At 38.4% G+C, this 20,551-nt stretch overlaps 2 protein-coding genes across 3 annotated transcripts in view; both read right to left on the reverse strand.

The window, feature by feature from the left end:
- Positions 1–15: 15 nt before the first annotated feature.
- Positions 16–13,674, reverse strand: pygl (phosphorylase, glycogen, liver). Its single transcript, XM_058614529.1, has 20 exons — positions 13,332–13,674; positions 13,008–13,109; positions 12,821–12,899; positions 12,370–12,473; positions 11,825–11,956; positions 10,308–10,419; positions 10,097–10,179; positions 8,692–8,829; positions 7,691–7,783; positions 7,387–7,533; positions 6,397–6,560; positions 4,935–5,049; positions 4,715–4,816; positions 3,794–3,941; positions 2,400–2,458; positions 2,168–2,309; positions 1,411–1,618; positions 1,195–1,329; positions 994–1,060; positions 16–229 (listed from the first exon to the last, which is right to left on the reverse strand). Exons 1-20 carry the CDS (start codon positions 13,572–13,574, stop codon positions 41–43), a joined length of 2,562 nt encoding a protein of 853 aa, XP_058470512.1. The 5' UTR covers positions 13,575–13,674; the 3' UTR covers positions 16–40.
- Positions 13,675–16,133: 2,459 nt separating this feature from the next.
- The window catches only part of trim9 (tripartite motif containing 9), a 44,189-nt gene continuing 39,771 nt past the window's right edge, over positions 16,134–20,551 (reverse strand). For both annotated transcript variants that reach the window (XM_058615601.1, XM_058615600.1), the window contains 2 exons: positions 19,997–20,159; positions 16,134–19,166 (listed from right to left, as the gene is read on the reverse strand). In XM_058615601.1, the coding sequence (XP_058471584.1) occupies positions 19,089–19,166; positions 19,997–20,159 (241 nt within the window). In that variant the 3' untranslated portion in view covers positions 16,134–19,088. The remainder of the gene's footprint in view (positions 19,167–19,996; positions 20,160–20,551) is intronic.

Consider the following 20,551-nt stretch of genomic DNA (forward strand, 5'->3'; position numbering starts at 1 on the left):
AACATGAAGGCAGGCTTGTTTTTTTTTTTTTTAAACAATCTCACATTTTCTTCAGCGCTCGGACCGTTTCCTCGATGGCCTCTCGCGGCTCGTTGGGCGGCGGGATTTTCAGGTCGGTGGGCTCGACGCCCCACACCTCGGTGGCGTACTCGGTGATGGTGCGGTCACTGGAGAACTTCCCCGTCGCTGCGATGTTCTTGATCACCATCTTTGTCCACTCGTTTGGATTCTTTCAGAGGAAATAAAACATTTTTTTTATACTATATTTATAATCCTCATATCGTGTAACTTCTGCTATAACTATAAGTTCCTGATATTAGTGCTTTATTTAGGCCATGAACTGTTCTTTAACCCTTTAATCGCCGAGCGCATTCACGCAAGTGCACTTTGCATTACCGTAATTACGCAGCGGTTTCTGAAAGCATTATGTGGTTATTACGGTAACGTTTTTGGAAATTGAGATATGTGTGTTATACTGTTTAAATGTCAAATTTAACACACAAAATCTGGTGTTCAAGTTGAGTTTTTCTTCATTTTAAATTGTCAATACGCTATTTTAACATGCAGTAAATTGTAAATAACTGCCAGATATTGAAAGTTATTCTGGAAGAGAATGGCCCCTTTATGTTTAAAATAAGCAAAAACATTGTGACAGACATTTTGAGGCTGAGGTGTTAAAATACCTTATAAATATTACTATAAAAGTAACTGAAAAATAAAATAAAAAGGTGGATAATTGATGCCAATTTTTTGGGCCCATACTGTATACAGTACTGAGCCAATTTTATGATAAAAATCAAAAAGATTAATTATTACAAATAAACGGTTTAACAACTGAACAATAATGGTCTGTCTCTCCAAACAACATTTAATGTCTGCACTACAATTACACACAGTATTTGCAATGAACAATAATGAATAAACTAAATTTTAATTCCATAAAATTTTGGAGGAAAACAAAGAATTTTATAAAAGAAAGAAGGCAGATTTTACCTGATAGAGTTGGCTGACTCTCTCTTGACATTGCATATAGTCTTCAAAGTCTGCAAACACTTTGAAACTGGAGACAGACAAGAGAGAATACAACTGTTAAATCTGAAACTTTGAGCTCAGAGACAAACTAAAAAAAGAGACTTCCATCATTTGAAGATCTATCACAAAAGAAACTGAAGTATTTGCGTTCATGTTGCTCACCGGTCATGTTTTAAGAGCATGTTTGTGAGGTCTTTGAAAAGCTCCGGATTTTTGGGGCTGAAAAAGCCGCTCATGATCTGGTCCATCACTTGTTTCAGCACAGGGATCTTCTTGTAGTACGTCATGGCGTCGTATCTGACAAAAGAAGGAAAGGGAAAGGTTTGCATTAGCAACCCAAAAAAAAGAAGAAAAGAAAAAAAAGGGAGATTTCTTCACCCCTGTTTGTCCATCTCAGCCACGTCCTCCACCCTCATGCCGAAGATGAACAGGTTCTCCTCTCCGGCTTCCTCGGCCATCTCCACGTTGGCTCCGTCCATGGTGCCGATGGTCAGCGCTCCGTTCAGCATGAACTTCATGTTTCCCGTTCCTGAGGCTTCAGTGCCAGCGGTGGAGATCTGCTCCGACAGATCTGTCGCAGGAATCACTGAAGAGAAAGAAATACAGCCGTTAGCGTCTCATACTTCATCTGAAAACAGTCCGTCACGCAAAACTAATTGAGGGAGCACTCATGTGTATGCAGCGGCAGCACATGGGTGGGCGGGGACAAGAAGCATTTATACCTATACACCGTCAAACCGATGAACTACCAAGTTTTTTCAACAGTAGAATTTGCACATTTCCTTGTTTTTTCAACCTGTTTCGATTTTAGCTTGCGGGGGAGGAAGCTGCTGGTCTACTGCTGCCTCGTGTGGTCAGTGTGTGTTACTGAGGTGAATGTGAACAAAGGATTTCAAGCACTGACGTCACAAAATAACATAACATTTACCTACTCCTGTGTGCTGTGATGTTAAAATCATTGATTTTCTCTATGGACTTTGGTGTGGGAGAGTGAACGGTTAGTTTCACACAAGAAAATGCTGATTTCAGGCCCAATGGTTTGAATCTAACAGACATTTGTTTCAATTTAAGGCTCCTGTTGTTGTGGCCTTTCATAAAAATGTCACAGTCTTCTCTGTGTGTGTGTGTGTGTTACCTTTTTCTGCGAGAGACACTCGGTAGTTCTCCAGGAAGATGACCTTCAGCTTGTTCCCCACCACCGGGTCGTTGTTCACCACGTCAGCCACCGATGTGATCAGCTTGATGATCATTTTGGCCATGTGATACCCCGGAGCAGCCTGTAGAGGGCAACAGTGCACGACTTTACTGGATGAAACAGACACAACAACACATGTATCTGCATCTGTCGCTCGCGTTCGCTTTGGTACCTTCCCGCCGATGATCACTGTCCGTGGCACAAACGGCGCAGTGGGATTTGTTCGGATGCCTTTGAACCAAAACGAAGAGAAAAAAAAACAGGGATTAGTTAGAAGTGATGAAATTATGGCAGAAAAACCAAGTGCGATGTGCAATCAGGACTTTGAATCGATGTTTTAACCCGTTTCAGGTTGGACATGCCTTTTGCGAGAGGAAATTTCTTCATTACTATTAGAGTTTTTAAGAAGAGTCTGAAATTCACCAGTGTTTTCTGATCTGGAATAAATTTGCAGAGGACATTAATGACTAGTTATTACGTTTTCTTGAGTTGTATAATATTATAAAAAAATATTTAATATTCTATAATATTTTAATAGGGATACACAATATTGGACTTATAGCTGATATATCAGGAGTGATTGAGCTGATAACCGATATCAAAACATAAACACACGCATTTTTTAACCTGCGACCAGAGGTCATTTAGTCTCTTCTGTAATGTAATAGATTTTCTTCATTATGCAAAAAAAAATATATATCAAGTCAAGGTCGTAGCAGCTTCTTCAGTCTATCGGTAACATATTTTAAAGCCAATATAGATAATAATATCATACATCCCTATTAAAAAATTTAGATGTTTTGATGGATATGTGGCGGCCCATAATCGCCCTGGCTCAGACTGTTGTTATGCTATTCCCACATGTTTTCATGACTACATACGTACAATTTTGTGAGTTCTAAATCAAATAATATTTGATTATTAAAAAATAAAAAAATAAATAAATGTAGACAGATCTGCACATGATCAATCTCCAACTCAAGCTCATGTTTAAATCTAAAATGACAACTTCACATTTAATCATTAAATTAACACATGTTCAACATTTGCTGGTGTTGCTGCTGATAATAATGGTGCAGATCCCCACTGGTTATACAGTCTATCCATGTATCTGAAAGTGCTGCAGATGCAGGCAAGATCTTAAGCTGATCCCATGTGCAACAGAAATGTTTTACATTTTTATGTATGGGTGGGAATATGATGCCGTTTTTCCACCACGCGGATTTTTAAGTCTTTTTGATTGATCTACAGTTCGGCATAGCTCGGTTTGAATCTTGCCGGGACCATGTAGTGGAAAAGCGGCACAACAGTGCTGCAGATGCAGGCAGATCTAAAGCTACTCCCATGTGCAACAGAAATGTTTTATACTATACCTTTAACGCAAGTAAAGCCATTATTCATGTAAACTGCTGATAAACCTGCTCTCAGGTTTATCAGTCACGTGATCTCATGGAAAATTTTGAATTTAATTTGTATGAACTTGCTCAAAGCACAAGTCGGGTTTAGGAATTTTTCATGTCGGGACATGTCCGACTGTGCTATCAAACACAAAGTGTCTTCACATACGGTTGTACATGGCGATGATGTGCAGGCAGTTGAGCAGCTGCCGCTTGTACTCGTGGATTCTCTTCACATGGACGTCAAACATGGAGGCCGGGTTTATGTTCACCCTGTACTCCGTCTCCAGGTACTGGGCAAACTTGGCCTTGTTGTCCTGTAGAGCAAAAACAAAAGAGAACAGGAGGGTGAGGAACTATGTCCAACTTGGCAGCATGGGCCCTGTGCGATAACGCCGCTGAAGAACAGGCGCGGCCTGCGTGAACATGAACACAAATGTTAAAATGCTGAATGGCACAGACACGCAGGGAAAACAGGTTGGTCGGTGGTGGTTTTTCCTTTGTTTTTTTTTTTTCCTTGTTTATTACTGCAGTGGCATCGATTATGTTGCATGACAACTTGGATATCTGGCCAAACATAAAACCTTGAACCATAGAGCAATTACAATGAGGAATAAGTTACCTACAATGATCGTTGAAGCAGTGAGCAAAGATTACCGAACCAAAAAAGATTTGATAATGAGAAAAAAGTTCATTAAATCATCTAGAAAAATCACGATTTCATGTCAGTTCTTTCGTTTACTTTTACTTTATTTTTTTTATGTTTCTTGTATATGTTGTTTTATTCTAATAATAATTGATGTCCGTCTTTTGGGCCCATTGTGAATACAATTTTATGATAGAATCTAACAATTTAATTATTACAAATAATAGAAATAGAAAATGGTTTGACTTAAGTAATCTGTTACTGAACAATAACGTCTGCACTACAATTACACACAGAATTACACACACAATTACACACATATAAACTAAAAACTAAAATAAAAGTTTTCGTGACTTAGATTGACTTTTATCAAGTTTACAGAAAACAAAATGTGTGAAGAATCAAACGGCAGACAGACAGACAGACAGACAGACAGATTTTTACCTGTTTCACTTTAGAGACGTCACGGATGAACGCAGCATCCTCCACAAAGTCATTCAGCTTCTGAAGCTGACTCAGGTCCTTGACGTAATCCTCCCCGATGGCCTGAAACAGACGGAAATGTGTACACAACAAATGCTGGGTGTTTACAACACTTAAAAAAAAAAAAGCACTGTGTGTCTTGGCACTTTTTGTGTTTGTTGCTACAGCAACTGGAACAGACCTCAGCGATGAGCTCCGCCAGTCCAGGATTACAGAGCAGCAGCCAGCGTCTCGGAGTGATGCCGTTGGTTTTGTTCTGAAACTTGTCCGGTTCCAGGTCACTGAAATCACGAAATCTGCAGAAGGAAAATGGAAAAGCAAAATTCCTGTTAGCCTAACAGTTTAATATATTATCTATCTATCTATCTATCTATCTATCTATCTATCTATCTATCTATCTATCTATCTATCTATCTATCTATCTATCTATCTATCTATCGCTCGGTAACTAGCTAGCTAACTAGCATCTTTCTATTAATTTCGGTTGGTAGCTGACTAACTATCTATCTATCTATAGCTCGGTAACTAGCTAGCTAACTAGCATCTTTCTATTAATTTAGGTTGGTAGCTGACTATCTATCTATCTATCTATCTATCAATCTATCTAGCTTCTGTCTGTCTGTAGCTCGGTAACTAGCTAGCTAACTAGCATCTTTCTATTAATTTAGGTTGGTAGCTGACTATCTATCTATCTATCTATCTATCTAATTAGCATTAGCAAGGCTTATAATGCTATAATTAGCATTAGCAAGGCTCGGACCAAGTTTCACTGGTGGGCACGTAATAAAAAAAGATTGAAGATATTTCTCTCAGGGGAGGTTGAGAAGCACAATCTTTCAAAAATACTACCATTATTCTAGTAATACAAAGCTAAATGCAAATCGATGAAGTATTCCTTTAATAGTTCTCAAGTGTCTTGTTTTGTCCACAAAATAAAATCGTTGAATTTTTGAAGAGTTTTGTCGTCCTGCTTTCTATGCATTTTTAAAGAATAAAATGAGTTGCATATGCACAATAAATATTTTACATGTTCATATTTATGTCTTTTTCTTTCATATTTATACCCATATCTGCACATATTCATACTTGCGTCTACACTATTTGTATTGATATCGCTATTCCATATTTTGTACCTTATTGTTTTTTTGTTTTTTTTTACATATACATTACATAACATTTTTCTATATTCATGTGTGTTTTACTGTTTATCCTTTTATTCCCCTAATTTACAGTGCTGGGCTGCGGTACCCTGGAACCTGAATTTCTATTGAGCCATGTCTCATTTTTATTTGTGAGATTTTCCCCCCAACCACGAGGGGGCAGTATTTTATTTCTTATATTTGCCTGGGTTATTTGAGGGCACCTGCCATTATACTAGGGGTAAACAGTTTTCTACTGTGCTCAGCTTTAAGTTTCGCTTTGATTTGTTTCATGGAAACCGATATCATCAACTGCCGATATCATTTCAGTCACTAAGGAAGAATCTGGCAGTGATTCGGCACGTAAAAACTACAGCTACATGCCGATATATGCATCTTAAAATGTTTCTGAAGAGCTTTTATTTGCTGTATTTGACTTTTTCAGTGTGTCTATTGCTTTGCACACAGCTGTGTGTTTTTTAAAAAGGTGTGTGTGAGGCTCACACGTCAGTCTTGATGATCTTGGAGTGTATCTCGGCGACTCCGTTCACGGCGTGAGAGCCTACGATGCACAGGTGAGCCATGTTCACTCTCTTGCAGCCGTCCTCCTCAATCAGAGACATTTTCCTAATTTTGGCCATGTCTTTGGGGAAAAGGGTTGCGATTTTCTGCAGAGTCACAAAGTCAAGTCATAAATCACTGATGTGGTTCGTTGATATCAGTCTCCCATTCATTTGCTCTTTTAATGTGCTTTACACAAAGATGCAAACATTAAAATGGAACTTTAAAGAGTGGAAACATGGACAGTGCTTATAGACCACCACCCAAAGCCACAGTTTCTCTAAATAAACAGCATTGGTAATTATCAAAATATTTATTTATGGGTTGTAATGGTTAATTCACCAGTATATAGAAACTCTTTCACCAAAATTATATATTTTTTAATGCTAAAATAGAATTATTATTGTTATCCATGAATTTTCAACTTTAATGTTATACAAAAAGAGGAAAATGGCAAATTATACGTATTATTATTATTAGTATCATTATTATTATTATTATTATTATTATAATAATCTCAATGGGACCTTCCTGGCTAAATGATGGATAGATGACAGATGATTTTTTTTTGGTGGTCTAAATCTAAAAAAAATTGTTAAGCACTGTACATAAAGTAAAATCACATGACACATGACGAACGCTTAGAGCAGAACTACAAGTAAAAAGTTTAAAATATAGATAAATTCACTTGTAATAGCAGAAAAAAAAAATCAAAACAAACAATTAAATAAGCAATGATTTTGTACACATATATATATATGCATTTTTATTTGTTCTTTTTATATATATATATATATATATATATATAAAATGAACAAATAAAAATGCAAATTGAAAGAATAAGCATAATATGACATAGAAAGTAAACATTTAAATACTAAAGTACAGGATTGAGATGAAGTCACAGCAGCAAAATAAAGCATCGGTACGTACATCGAGGTGGCTCTGGTTGATCTTGTAGATGATCTGCAGGTGTCGCGGCAGAAGTGTCTCCAGCAGGTGAACAGGCCATCGCTCCAGAGCCTCAGGGAGAACCGTGTGGTTGGTGTAGGCGAAGGTGCGTCTGGTGAGATCCCAGGCCTGCAGAGACGAGAGAGTGGAGTCTAGTGTTTGTCTCATTCAATGTTAAGATAAACAGAGAGAAAACAAGGCGGACGCTGATGAGACTCGAATTTAGACAAATTGAAACATCGGCCTGCATTCATTTTATTTCTGGACCTTAATTCCAGCCTCTCACCGTGTCCCAGTCGAGTTTCTCAATGTCCACAAAGATCCTCATCAGCTCTGGGATGGCCATGGCTGGATGAGTGTCGTTCAGCTGGATGGCACACTGGAAAACACAGGTGACTTCACATAATCATCTTTCTGAGGTTCTCTATTTTTTTCTGGTTGATTTTATATATATATATATATATATATATATATACATACATACATACATACACATATACACACATATGTATATAAATATATATATGTATATATATATATATATATATATATATACACACAGCCTAAATGCTCTGTGTTTGAAGGGTTAAATAAGATGCATAAAATGAAGTTTGAATGAAGTAAAAATTATATTAGGTGTTACAAACATGGCTGCAAATGCAAACCCCTACATTATGCACTTATTTGCTTTTATGACAGTTTATATTGTGATTTGAGTCATAACTGTTTACCATCTTTATAAAAGTGGGTCCCCATATAGAAAGTTTGAGAATCTAGGAATCACTTTGTTCTGTAACATAATTCAAAATAGGGATTTACTCAATGTTGATGCTTTGTGTCATGTGATTTACAGGTTTGTAGCTTCTTTATGAAGAATAATGAAGCCACTTGACATAAACAGAAACCCAGCTATAAACTTACCAAATCGGCTTCAGCCGCACCCTCCCACCTTGAAGCTCCTTATAAATATTATAAACTCACTCCACAAGATTTACACATTCACAGACTTTTACACTGCGACTTCAAAAAGGAGAAAGGAGAGAAATACTAGGAAAAATGGGATTGTCATAAATTCAAAGACTTGCTGTCGGTTTGTCTGTCACTTAAGCTGCTCATCTTTGCTCATCTCTAGTTTGCATACATGTTACATACAAGATGGAGGCAACTAAACTCAGGAAGGAAAAGCAGTGAATATGTTGAAATTGGCACCGTGCTACTGGTCAGAGTGAGGAAATAAATTGTTGTAATAAAACCCACTTCCCCTGAGACACTTTGACAGAAGCGTACCTTGTCAGGGAAGTTCTTGAAGGACGTGCGAGCGGGCGTGCCTTTCTTCGTGGTCTTGAAGCGGCGGATGATGTCCTGAAGCGTGGCGGCCACCACGAAATATTCCTGCTTCAGACGAAGCTCTTTTCCTTCAAAGAACTGCAACAAAACAGAGACACAGGAGAAGGTTCAGTCTTTGATTTTAGGTCGATGGAATTGAACAATAATAGGAGCATTTTCTGAACAACTTAACCAGAATAAGAGCTTATAGCAATTTTTATTCCAAAAAATGTACTTTGGCTGTTTCTCTATTGTCCACATGTAAATGTAAGTAAAGATATGACAGCTGCAACTTATACTTTATTATTTGAATAAGTCCCAATTACTTTCTTGATGGAATGATGAGTGTTTTGGTCCATAAAATGTCAAATTTAAAGGAATATTTCATTTTATGATAGAATCTAACAGTTTAAGTATTACAAATATCGGAAAAAAAATTGTTTAACTTAAAGTAACGGTTTGCATTTAGCATTACTAGAACAGGGGTAGTATAAACCTCAGTTTCCTCTTAGTTTAGCATTTAGCTTTGTTTTACTAGAACAGGGGTAGTATTTTTGAAAAATACCTGAGTTCCCCTGAGTCAAGAAATATCCTCATTCTTTTCTTTGTTACGTGCCCACCAGTGACACCGAAGCTTGAAACTGCAACGCTAATTCCGCACTTTTTAGACCCACTCGTAGGGGGACGGGACCTTATTCCCAGAATGTAAACAGTGTCCGCCATCTTTGCTAACAGTTACGCTAACAGGTTTAAATGTATTTGTAGCTGAGGCGGTTCATTTAATGCCCCGTTAGAAGGAATTTTGTTTTCATTTCACATCCGTTAGCAAAGATGGCGGACACTGTTGTTACATTTACATACGAGTGGGTGTAAAAAGTGTGGAACTCAGGTTGGGAAGCACAACTTTTCCAAAATACTACCCCTGTTCTAGTAAAACAAAGCTAAATGCTAATCGGTGAAGTATTCCTTTAATAGATCTTAAGTGTCTTTTTTTGTCCACAAAATAAAATTGCTGAATTTTAAATGTTTCAAAGAGTCAAAGAGCTTTTATTGTCATTCCAGTCGACACACTTACACGCCAATTGGCTGCTACCGAGGTCCCGGTAGCAGCCAATAAGTAAACATAGTGAAATAATAAATAATAAAAATCTATCTAGACAATAAAGATATAGATAAAAATGTAACAGGAAATATGAATAATGAAGTGCAAATATGACCAACAATGGGCAAATATGGAACTTGATGTGCAAAATGACATGATAGAAAATATTTACATTTAAGAGGCTGAAAGTTCTGCTTAATTTGATTGCAGGCCCAATACTATTATGCATAGTCTGCTCATACAAGTCAAAAAAATTGAACTTACATTGTCGTTGGGGTAAAGCACACGGGAGATGTTCTCTGCCAGATTTCTGTCCAGCACAGCCTCGATGTAATCTCCAACATTAACTACAGACAATTGAGTCGACAATTTGGTCGCACTGATGTCTTTATCAACACATCATGTCACTCAGTTTCTATCAATTTTAGATCATCCTTTCCTTAGAATTATGATTACAAGTGGCTTCAGGACTCACAGTCACTCAGGTTGAAGTCATTGGGAGCGCGTGCAGACCACAGCCTCATGGTGTTGACAGTGTTGTTCATGTAGCCAGGGATGGGTGTGTCGTACGGCATCGCCAGCACCACCTGAGAGCAGAGAGAAGTGAAAACACTGAGTCACGCAGAGGGAACACGGATTACGAAACAATACTTTTCATGAAGCAAACGGAACTTTATGAATTAAGCAAACACACAATTTCAATACACAGGTTGCCAATAAAATATCGATTCAATCATTCAAAATGATTGTATTTTATTTGTTTGCAATGATCGGAATTTTGTTTGCGACTGTTTTGCGTTTGACACAAATCTAAATTTCATAGTTGTGTGTGGTTTATTGTCCAAAAAAAACAACATATAGGTCCACCCAGGTGCATTCTGGTCCCTTACCAGTCATCTGACATAAATAATGCATGATGCCCAAATCCAATCATATTAAATACCAAAAACAAAGACATATTAAATATATTTAAATCACTAAAAACACTATTAAACCAATATTGTAATATCCTAACAAACATTTTTAAGAGTGCATAAAGATGTTAGTTGTGTCTTTAGGTGTGTTATTGTTAAAGATGTTTCACCTTTTATCCAAAAGGCTTAAGACGCTCTTCTCATGCTGCTGTAACACCAAATATGTTTGTAACCATTAGAAAAAGAAAAGATGAGTTTTCCGTTTCAAACTCAATTTTGAAAGATTTCTAAAATATGCACTGCATGTGCAAATTCCCACAGAAAGGCCCAGGTCTGACGAAAAAAACTTTCTCGCTGTGAGGCACCATGCCAACCGCTGCACCCCCGTACTGCCCCATTTGGAAACTAGGTCAAGGTCAAGGTCACATTTATTTACATGGCACATTTAAAACTTTGTTGTCCCAAAGTGCTTAAATGAAGTTAAAGGAAACCTTACACCCATTAAAACAAGAATTAATAAATAAATACCCTTAAATACCTAAGACTTAAAACTACACTAGCCCATCAAACACCCCACCTTGTACAAATTTTAAAGAATTAAATTTAAAAGTATCATCACTTTAGAGCAGTGTTGCACTTTGTGACTGTATTTAAGTGAAAAATTCACATATCTGTACTTTACTTATATTTCTAGCAACTTTTACCCCACTACATTTCCTCTGACTATCTTTGTCACTCGTTACTACCAAATAAAATTAGAAGAAGAAAAAGAGTTGGTAAAGATGATCTTTCATATCCATTCACATGCTTCAACATGGAGTTAAGGGTAAGTGGCTCAAGGACACATATAAAGACTAGTAGAGTCTTTACTAAAGTTTTTATTACTTTTACTTCTAAAACTTAAGAACATTTTATATCAGAGAATTACTTTTGATACTTAAGTATAGTAAATGACTTACACTTTAAGTCTTTTACTTATTATAAAAAGTGAGTTCAACTTCAAGTATCCCTTTTAGGTACTTTATACAAGACTGCTTTAGAGGGTCCGGGCAGCCTGAATACAACATGCTCTATGTACCTGAGTGTTGACCCATTTGGGGCCTTCTTTGGTCTCCTCCACTCGTCCATAGAAGTGAACGGGCAGCATGTACTCGGGACGCGCTTTCTCCCAGGGGTTTCCATGTCTCAGCCAATCATCTGCCTCCTCCACCTGCAGAGAGTCAGTACAGTGCAATGAAAAACATAGAGAAAAAAAAAGACAACATTGAGCAAGACACTAAAATGTACATGAACAGTTCACAAGGAGCAGGTTTAAACCGTCCGTGGTCATCAACCTCGGCGCAAACACACACTGTGCACGGTTTCTGGTGCATGTTTACCCCGCGTCACGGTTAATGTTTAGCCCTGTGATGTATTCGGACCCAATTCACGTCCACTTTGGCCCCATTTTATCTTTGACCCGCCGGCAGCGAGAACAAGGAGGAACCCGGCGTTCCAAAGTTAAAGATAAGAGCAGATTTTCTTCACTGTTTGTGCAGAGAAATCTTTGCCACAAAAATTTAAAGGGGGGGTGGGGGGGTGGAGTAGATAAGATTAGAAGAAGTGTGTAGAAGACACGCGTACCTGCCAGCCGTCTCTTATCTTCTGGTTAAAGATTCCATATTCATATCGAATCCCATAACCGTACGCCGCCAGACCCAAGGTGGCCATTGAATCCAGGAAGCATGCTGTGTGTGGTGAAGGGTTAAAAAGGCAGAGTACAGTGAAGCGTTAGTTCCTGCAGATACAAGGGGGGGGGGAAGTTCACTGTTTATTTGCACATTTACAAACAGTCAACATGTTGCAACGTTCTCTGTGGCTGCGAGTTTCTTCACATGTCCGTTTGTGCAGGCAGAGGAATTTAATGGACAAGTGCCAACATAAACTGAAGTGGCTGTAGTGACTATACTGGCAGAAGAGTAGGAACAAATGACTTTTAATATATGAGCAAGGTTTGTGTTTGCATGAAGGAAACTCCTACTTCCTCTCTGTTTGTTTTCCCCCTTTCAGATTCGCACACTTGCAGCCATTTTACCTGCCAGTCTGCCAAGACCTCCATTCCCCAGACCGGCATCCTCCTCCATTTCCTCCAGCTCCTCCATGTCCAGGCCGAGCTACAGTACACACACACACACACACATTATATGAAGAAGAAAAAAAAGGTCACCACAAGAGCGTCAGTTGTTGTTGTGTCATGTTACAGCTTCTCTTTCCTGTCCGACCTGGTAGATGGCTTCATCGCAGGCGTTCTGCAGCCCCAGGTTGATCATGGTGTTTTGCAGCGTCCTGCCCATGTAGAACTCCAGGGACAGATAATACACCCTCTGGATGGAAGAAAAAAAAAGGTAAACAAACATGTTTACACATAAATAGATGTGAGATTAGTACAAACAAGTATGTGTGGAGGGGATTTATTTGTTATTTGTATAAGTAAAAAATATTTTTTTTCTCCTGCAAAAAAAGCACAGTGTAAACAGGACACAGTGACTCACAGCTTGGAGAGTTTTGTGCAACAGACACACACACAAACACAACTTTTTCTTTACCTTTGGGTCTGCCTCATAGTAAAACTGCTGTGTTCTGATCCATCTCCCCACCAGGTGATCCCTCACAGTGTGCGCCAGGGCAAAGTAATAATCCCTGGGCGTTGCGATGTTCCTGTCTTTGACCAGAGTGAAGTGCAGGTGTCGGTTGAAGCCCTTCTTCAGCTCGGCCACGTTCTCCACGCCCACGATGCCTCTGATGCTGATCTGCTTGCGCTTCTCCTGGTCGGTGAGAGGAGTCGCCATTGCTGGGTTCAGGGGTCGGTGCCGAGGTCGGTGCCGAGGTCGGTGATGGTGACGGTGGTGAGGAGCAGCAGCTGCTGGAGTGAAGTTGACACAGGAAACAACAGCACACTTGTCCTCTCAGGAGTCTCCGCCTCCCGCTGCTGCTGATTGGGTGAGAGCAGGAGGGAGGGAGGGAGGGGTTTTACCTGTCCTGCCTCTGCTGAGCTGCAGCACGTCTGCAAACTACTGTAGAGCTGAAACAATTAATCGATTATTAATCGATTACTAACTTAATCGACAACTATTTTGATAATTGATTAATCGGTCTGAAGCTTTTTTCACGATTAAAACAAGATTGAAGTGAATCATTTTGGTTTCTGGACAAAACAAGACATTTCATAATTTCCAGGTTTGACGAACACTGATCAAAATTTTATGGACCAAACGATTAATCGACAAAATAATCGACAGATTAGTCGATTATGAAAATAATCGTTAGTTGCAGCTATAAACTACTCCATTCGTTTCATGATCACGTATGTGTCACAGATTGTTATGTTACATTTAACAAGAAGGAACAAGCTAAAACTATTTTTATTATTATGCATTAGAATGATTTAGTCTTACTGTAAACTAGTATACTTAAATGTAATAAATACAATTAGGTTCATGGAAATATGTTTTTATAAATATTATGATAACCTTGTGAGGTAAGAGTGCCTACACCATGTGTATTTTTGTAGTATTATGTGCATGGCAGCAGTGAAGTGTACAGAAAGTTTGCGTAGTTATTGAATATTATTACTCATAAATATTGACAAACATTATTCAAAAGCATTTTTTTTCAAACTAAATGGTGTGGTATTATGTACATGGCAGCAAGTACAGAATCAATCAATCAATCAATGACCTCCCACATTTAGAAAAAAAATATTGATAGTATTATGTTGGTCAGTCAGTGTTAGTTTTATTAGCAATACATAATAATAATAATATGTAATAATAATTATAATAATAATAATAACAATAATAATAATTTGCACACACATGCTAAATACTATATAACTCATTGTTTCGATAATTTCAGTGATGCTTTTTCTTCCACTTGTCTTTGTCTAAAAACAGTGCTAAATACTGACACTCAGAACTTTAAGTACAAAAATGTACCAATTCAAATACATTATAAGCTTATTTTTTCATCCCCTTGTCATCAGAACATAAAATGTTATAAAACTTTAATTCTGAAGACCTGGATCCAAATTCCCTCACTGTTCAACATCACTGACCCAGTTTCCACTGTTTTGCATTGATGTAATGTTCCTGGTGATCCAGCAGATGGCAGTGTTGTGCTACTCATGGCCATTTTAGGGCCATACTGAATCTATTGAATCCAGTCGAATCCAATCCAACATTATTTACAAAACACTTTAAAAATAACAACAGCTGAAATAAAGTGCTGTATGTCAGAGATCAATAAAACAAATACAATATAAAACCAAACCATAAGACCTAACAAACCCAAGAATAAACAGTAAAATACTGGAGAAATAGTATTTCAAATAAACAAGTCATAAATAAAACTATAAAACAGACTAAATCAACGCTTCATAATGGGTCGAAAGCCAAAGTATAAAAAAGGTTTTAAAATCTGTTTTTGAACAGGATTAATTATTTAAAAGTGATAAAATAACTATTGTTTCACATACGTTTGAACAGATGGAACATGTTTTTGCTGAAATTGATTTTTAGAGTGACACTACACAACATATATGAATGCAAAAAGTCACTGCTGTTGGTAATAAGATAAACCTTCATTATGTAGTGATTTAAACTAAACATTTATCCAGAGTATTTGATCATTTTGTCGAGATCTGCATGACATGACCAGGACAAGACAGTACTTTGTTGACACCTATTTTTATTGAATATTCACATGTACATAAAACACAGAGCCTCATATTACACTTGAAATCATAATATTAGCAGTAATATGGTCATGATTGACAAATATAATCATAACAATCAGAATAAACATAAACATCTTAAAAATTATAGCCGTAACAATGTATGTAACATTTTATATTCATAAAATTCTCCGTAGACATATTTCAGTATCACTGTAACTAATAATATTGAGTGATGACAATCCACCTCCATTCAAAGTATGGTTGTAATGCAGGTCACACACACACACACACACACACTCACACACGCGCGCACGCACATACTGTATGTACATTTTGAAGATACAACACCTCGTGTCGCCCAGCGACTGTGTGTACGTTTTCAATAATTCATATAAGTGTTGATGAGGCTGTGCGAGAGAATCACGTCTTTCATGTGGTTACAGTGTGTTTGGCTGGTTTTAGAAATAAAAACGGTTACAATCACACACTTTTTTTTTCTTAACCCTTTAATGTGTTCACCACGGAAACACACACTTCCACCTATTAAAAAGAAACATATGAGTGTGTGTCTGGATATACTGTATGGACTTTTAATAAAATATTTTGCTAAATTATAGTAGATTTCCCCCCCCCTCCCCATAGAATCTCAGGTTGTGTAATGTTTTTGACTGTGTTTGAGTCAGTGACCCACTGCTGAACGAGCTGCTATTGTACTGTGGTTTTTTTTTATATAATTACGGCCAGACAAGAGGCTTTACCTTTAAAAACATTAAATGTTGCATAAGTCGACGCTTGAACTCAGCCTTGCACCGAAGCCGGTGCAAAGCTGCTGCAATAGCTGTGTTTAACCGATCGCCGTGTAAGCACACATGCACACGCCACAAGTTTTTACATCACGTAAAAAGGGTTCAGGCATTTGAGAAGCCGTGTGATGTCGGTCCAAGATGACTTAATCAGTGTAAACATCCCAGGGAAAGAGTAAAGTAAAAATTTTGTAGTATTCTATTCAGTACTTGCAAATATTATGTTGAATTTTGCCCTTTAAATGGTAAAAAAAAAAAAACTGTGCAGCAGCAGGTGAAGTCAGGCATCACAGATGTTGAGGTTGACTCTCGTAGCAAAGTCTCAGAGAACTGTTTTGGGTTATTGAAGAGGGGGAACAAGGCACACTCATGAAGCTCAAACACATGATAGCACCGTATGAAAATGCTAGACGCGTAACTGTTTGTATCAGGGGCGACGATGCGGAGGGAAACAGGTTTTTGTGCACGTTTCATGCGCAACAGTTCCCTCGAATTGAAAAATAACATTCCAAATGATTACTGCGTGACATTTGTGCAGATCTGTGAGAAACAAAGAACTACCACAAACGGTGGCAGTTCCACCAGGAGACTCTCTTATGGTTTTGAATTAAATATGTCAACAATTAATTGGATGAAATGCCATAAAACTTTCATAAAACGTACACATGTCCCCCTGAGGAAGAATTGAATGATGAAATAACTAGTGACACCTCATCATCATCAGCCATCACAGTATTTTTGTTTTAGTGAGTAAATTGGAGAAATGTAGAAATGGTACAGATTAGCAGTTGAGGACACTGTTGCCTAAATGTGATTTACACAAAAATAATCCCAGAGCATCGTCGCCGTTCCTGTTGCTTTAGTCGGACATTCACTGTTTCTTTAGTTTTTATCACAAACTACATTTTTTTCCCATCTTTCATTCTGTAACAACAGGACATCGAATAAAGGAACAAATTGTGAAATCCTCAATGAAAAACTTCATTAACTTATTTGGCTATACACATCTTTGCGATATATATCATCTCCGTAACAATATCATATAAAACTACCAAGATTCAGTCGCCTACGGTAAAAAAAAAAAAAAGCCGAAACGAAAACGAGCCGCTGTAGCACCGTATTCAAGCAGCTTCACAGTCAACTCACTCCAACGCACAGGAATGACCTGCTTTTATGATACATTAAAACAAACGTCCTGACACAGCAGAAAAGAAAGGCTGCCTGCTGCGCGAAGGCCTCGCTCTTTAAACACCAACGCTGTTTTTTTTTTTGTTGTTTTTCTTCGTTTTGTTTGTCGTTTTTCTTCTATGAACGAAACAGAAGGTTCACGCGAGCTCAGCCACTAAGAAAAAAGCATCTCATTTACAAGGACGACGGCGCGACGGCGATGCAGCTGAGAATCGGGGGCTATTGCTCTCGTCCACGTCGTCCCGAACCCACCCTCCCTCACACATATTCACACAGACAAGGCCTCTCATGCGCCCCCTGGTGTTTCAGTGGAGATGACAGGTGGCAGATGATACATAAGATATTTTGTGTGCTTGTATATATATAAAAGAGAATAATGATGACAAATAAATATACTGAACTGTGAGTCGATGGTATGAAAAAAGTGACCTTCCTACTTTTTGTATTGATCCCTGTAAAATAAATGTGAAGCCACAGCAGGTAGTTAGCTTAGCTTAGCAATTTGGGCCAAAATCAGAAAATAGACACCAAACACCCACCGTATTAAAGGTCTATTGTAACATTTTAGGGGCCTATTGGCACAAATTGAATACCTACCACCTGTGTGTTTGTTTCCATTTAAATTTAAATAAGTTCTTTGGTTTTTGTAGTTTTCCTTTTATATGTGAAACAAAAGACTTTGTTTTGAATGATAATAGTTCATAATATAAACTTATTTGATGCAAAATGAATCTATTATTTAAAAAAAAAAGAAGAAAAAAAAAAGGGACTTGTTTTATCGAGGCAGCCATTTTGTGCCGCCATGTTAAAACAGCAGCCGAGAACAGACAGACTTCCCCATTTTGAAACCGCATAAACCTGATACTTAAACCAATGTAGAAGAAAACGGAAACTGAAGAGAAAGTTTACATCTTTTCTGGACTTCGAAGGCCACCGTAGTTTCCTGACATGGTTGGAAAAAACGGAGGGTTGAGCAAATAAGTCAGTTTCTTGCGTTGCGCAGTAGTTGTTACATAAACTCAAGCAAGTTTCTATGGCTATCGTTTTCTTCACGGTCTCTTTCGACCAAAACAAGAGTGCATGTGGAATGTATGACCTTTAAAGTTGTCGGCAGAGGTGTGTTTGAACTTTGGACATAGCCACGGTAGCTATTTTGAGACCTTAAGCTAAGCTAAGCTCGGTTAGCTGCCGGCCGTAGGTACATATTTAATGGACAAAAATGACAGTGATACAAATACTCTCTTCTAATTCTTGGCATAAGAGCAACTAAGCATATCCCCCCCCCCCAAAAAAAAATATGAGTAACATATTTTAACACATATTAAAATCAATGTACAATAACATTCAAGACCAATCAGTTCCAGATCCATTAGCCATCAGCTAATGATCATGGTACGAGTGCTATCGCCATCATAAACATCATCCTTTTAGACTGTAGTATTCTGCAGGTGGTCCACGTGTCTGAAGTTTAGGCATGATAAAGGCATGGCTTAGCGCTAGATGGGGCCTGATACAGAGAGCCAGGGGTCAGCCGGTCAGGGGGACAAGAGGAGAAGAAGAGGCTGGGATCATAGTTTTTGGACCGGCAGGATAAAGGATAAAGAGAGAGGTTTTTAGCCAAACTGGGTGTTGTGCCTTTAGCACACAGAGCCAGTCGCATCGGCCTCCCCGGGTGTGTAGAAATCAGGGATGGGTAGTCCAGTGTGCAGCGTGACCTGCAGAAAAATGCATTTAAATACAAACATGTGGGTTAATAATGTGGTGCGTTTGATTGACTGCCTGCAGGTGGAGCTGTTGAACTGTCGCTTCCGTCACCCAGAGACTGTACTTAATCTGGGAGAAATGCCTGAGACTGTTGTTGTGTCTTTTCCCTTTCAAGGTTTCTTTTTCCTCTGAGTCCATATTTGTAAAACTTGAAAAAGCTAGTTTTTTTTTTTTTAAATAAATAAATAATAACTGCACTTGTTATTGATCTACAAGTAAAACCCCCTGGTTTTCGCTTGCAGCGAGAATCCGTGAGCTCTCAGAGAGAGGGTGAAGCTATAAAACATCTCCAGGGTGTTTTCACATACATCAGTGATGATAAATGACTCAGGAAGGTTCAGCAGTTACTATATGGTCTCCTGCACGCCACTGCAGATTACGCTGCTAAATAATGCAGTAACAATACGCAGGTACAGTTTTACAACGCGATAACGCATTAAAAAGACAACGAATACTCAAGGAAAGATAATGAGCTTCAATGATGTGATAGTTCCACTGCTGCAGCTTTGATTATAACTCCCTTTCTGAAATATCTCTCCTGGAAACTCCTCCAGATATGTGTGCAGTGCATTATAATGTATAATATGCTGTATTTCCTAAAGGTGAACCCAAATTTGACTCACCTTTTACACCTTTCATCCACAAAGGTGTAAACAAACCTCACAAAGTGTCATCTTTTGAATCCTAGCGAAGTATAAAACGATGCCAAAACCATACAATTCCTAAAGTGGCATGGGTCAGAAAGAGAAGTTGTTGGAATGAACTTTGATCAGCCGGGTACCTGGACATTTCGGTTGAGGCTTATAGCGGGGTAATAGACGCCCTCCAGCCCTTCGAACGCGACGGGACCCTGCTGCTCATCGTTGATGAGGAAGATGACGATCCTGCGCGTGAAGTCAAGCAGCACACCGATCGTGGCTCCTTTACTGATGCCGCCGTCCGTCCTGCGCCATCACAGCATAATCATCATCACAGACAGACATGTGTAAGACTTCGATTTGTAAAAGCCTGGCTATTCCATGGCTGCTCTGCTTTAGCAGTCTCGGAAGTAACTAACAGAGGTGGACTAGGGATGCACAGTACTGGACTTTTTGCCAATAGCCGATATGCCGATATATTGGTAGTGCTTTGGCCTTGATATAGCATACAAGTCAAGAAGATAGCAGCTTATTTAGCCTAATGTTGCCTGATCTTGGTGTGTTTGCAGATACATTTCAAAGCCGATACCGATATTGTGCCGATATACATCCCTAGTATGTGCCTTTAATGTGGGGACATGGTTCATTACAGGGTCAATACAATTGGAAAAGTGCAACAAAATGGCCCAAAAAGCATA

The sequence above is a fragment of the Solea solea genome, chromosome 18, assembly GCF_958295425.1.
Source record: "Solea solea chromosome 18, fSolSol10.1, whole genome shotgun sequence".
Classification (NCBI taxonomy): Eukaryota; Metazoa; Chordata; class Actinopteri; order Pleuronectiformes; family Soleidae; genus Solea; species Solea solea.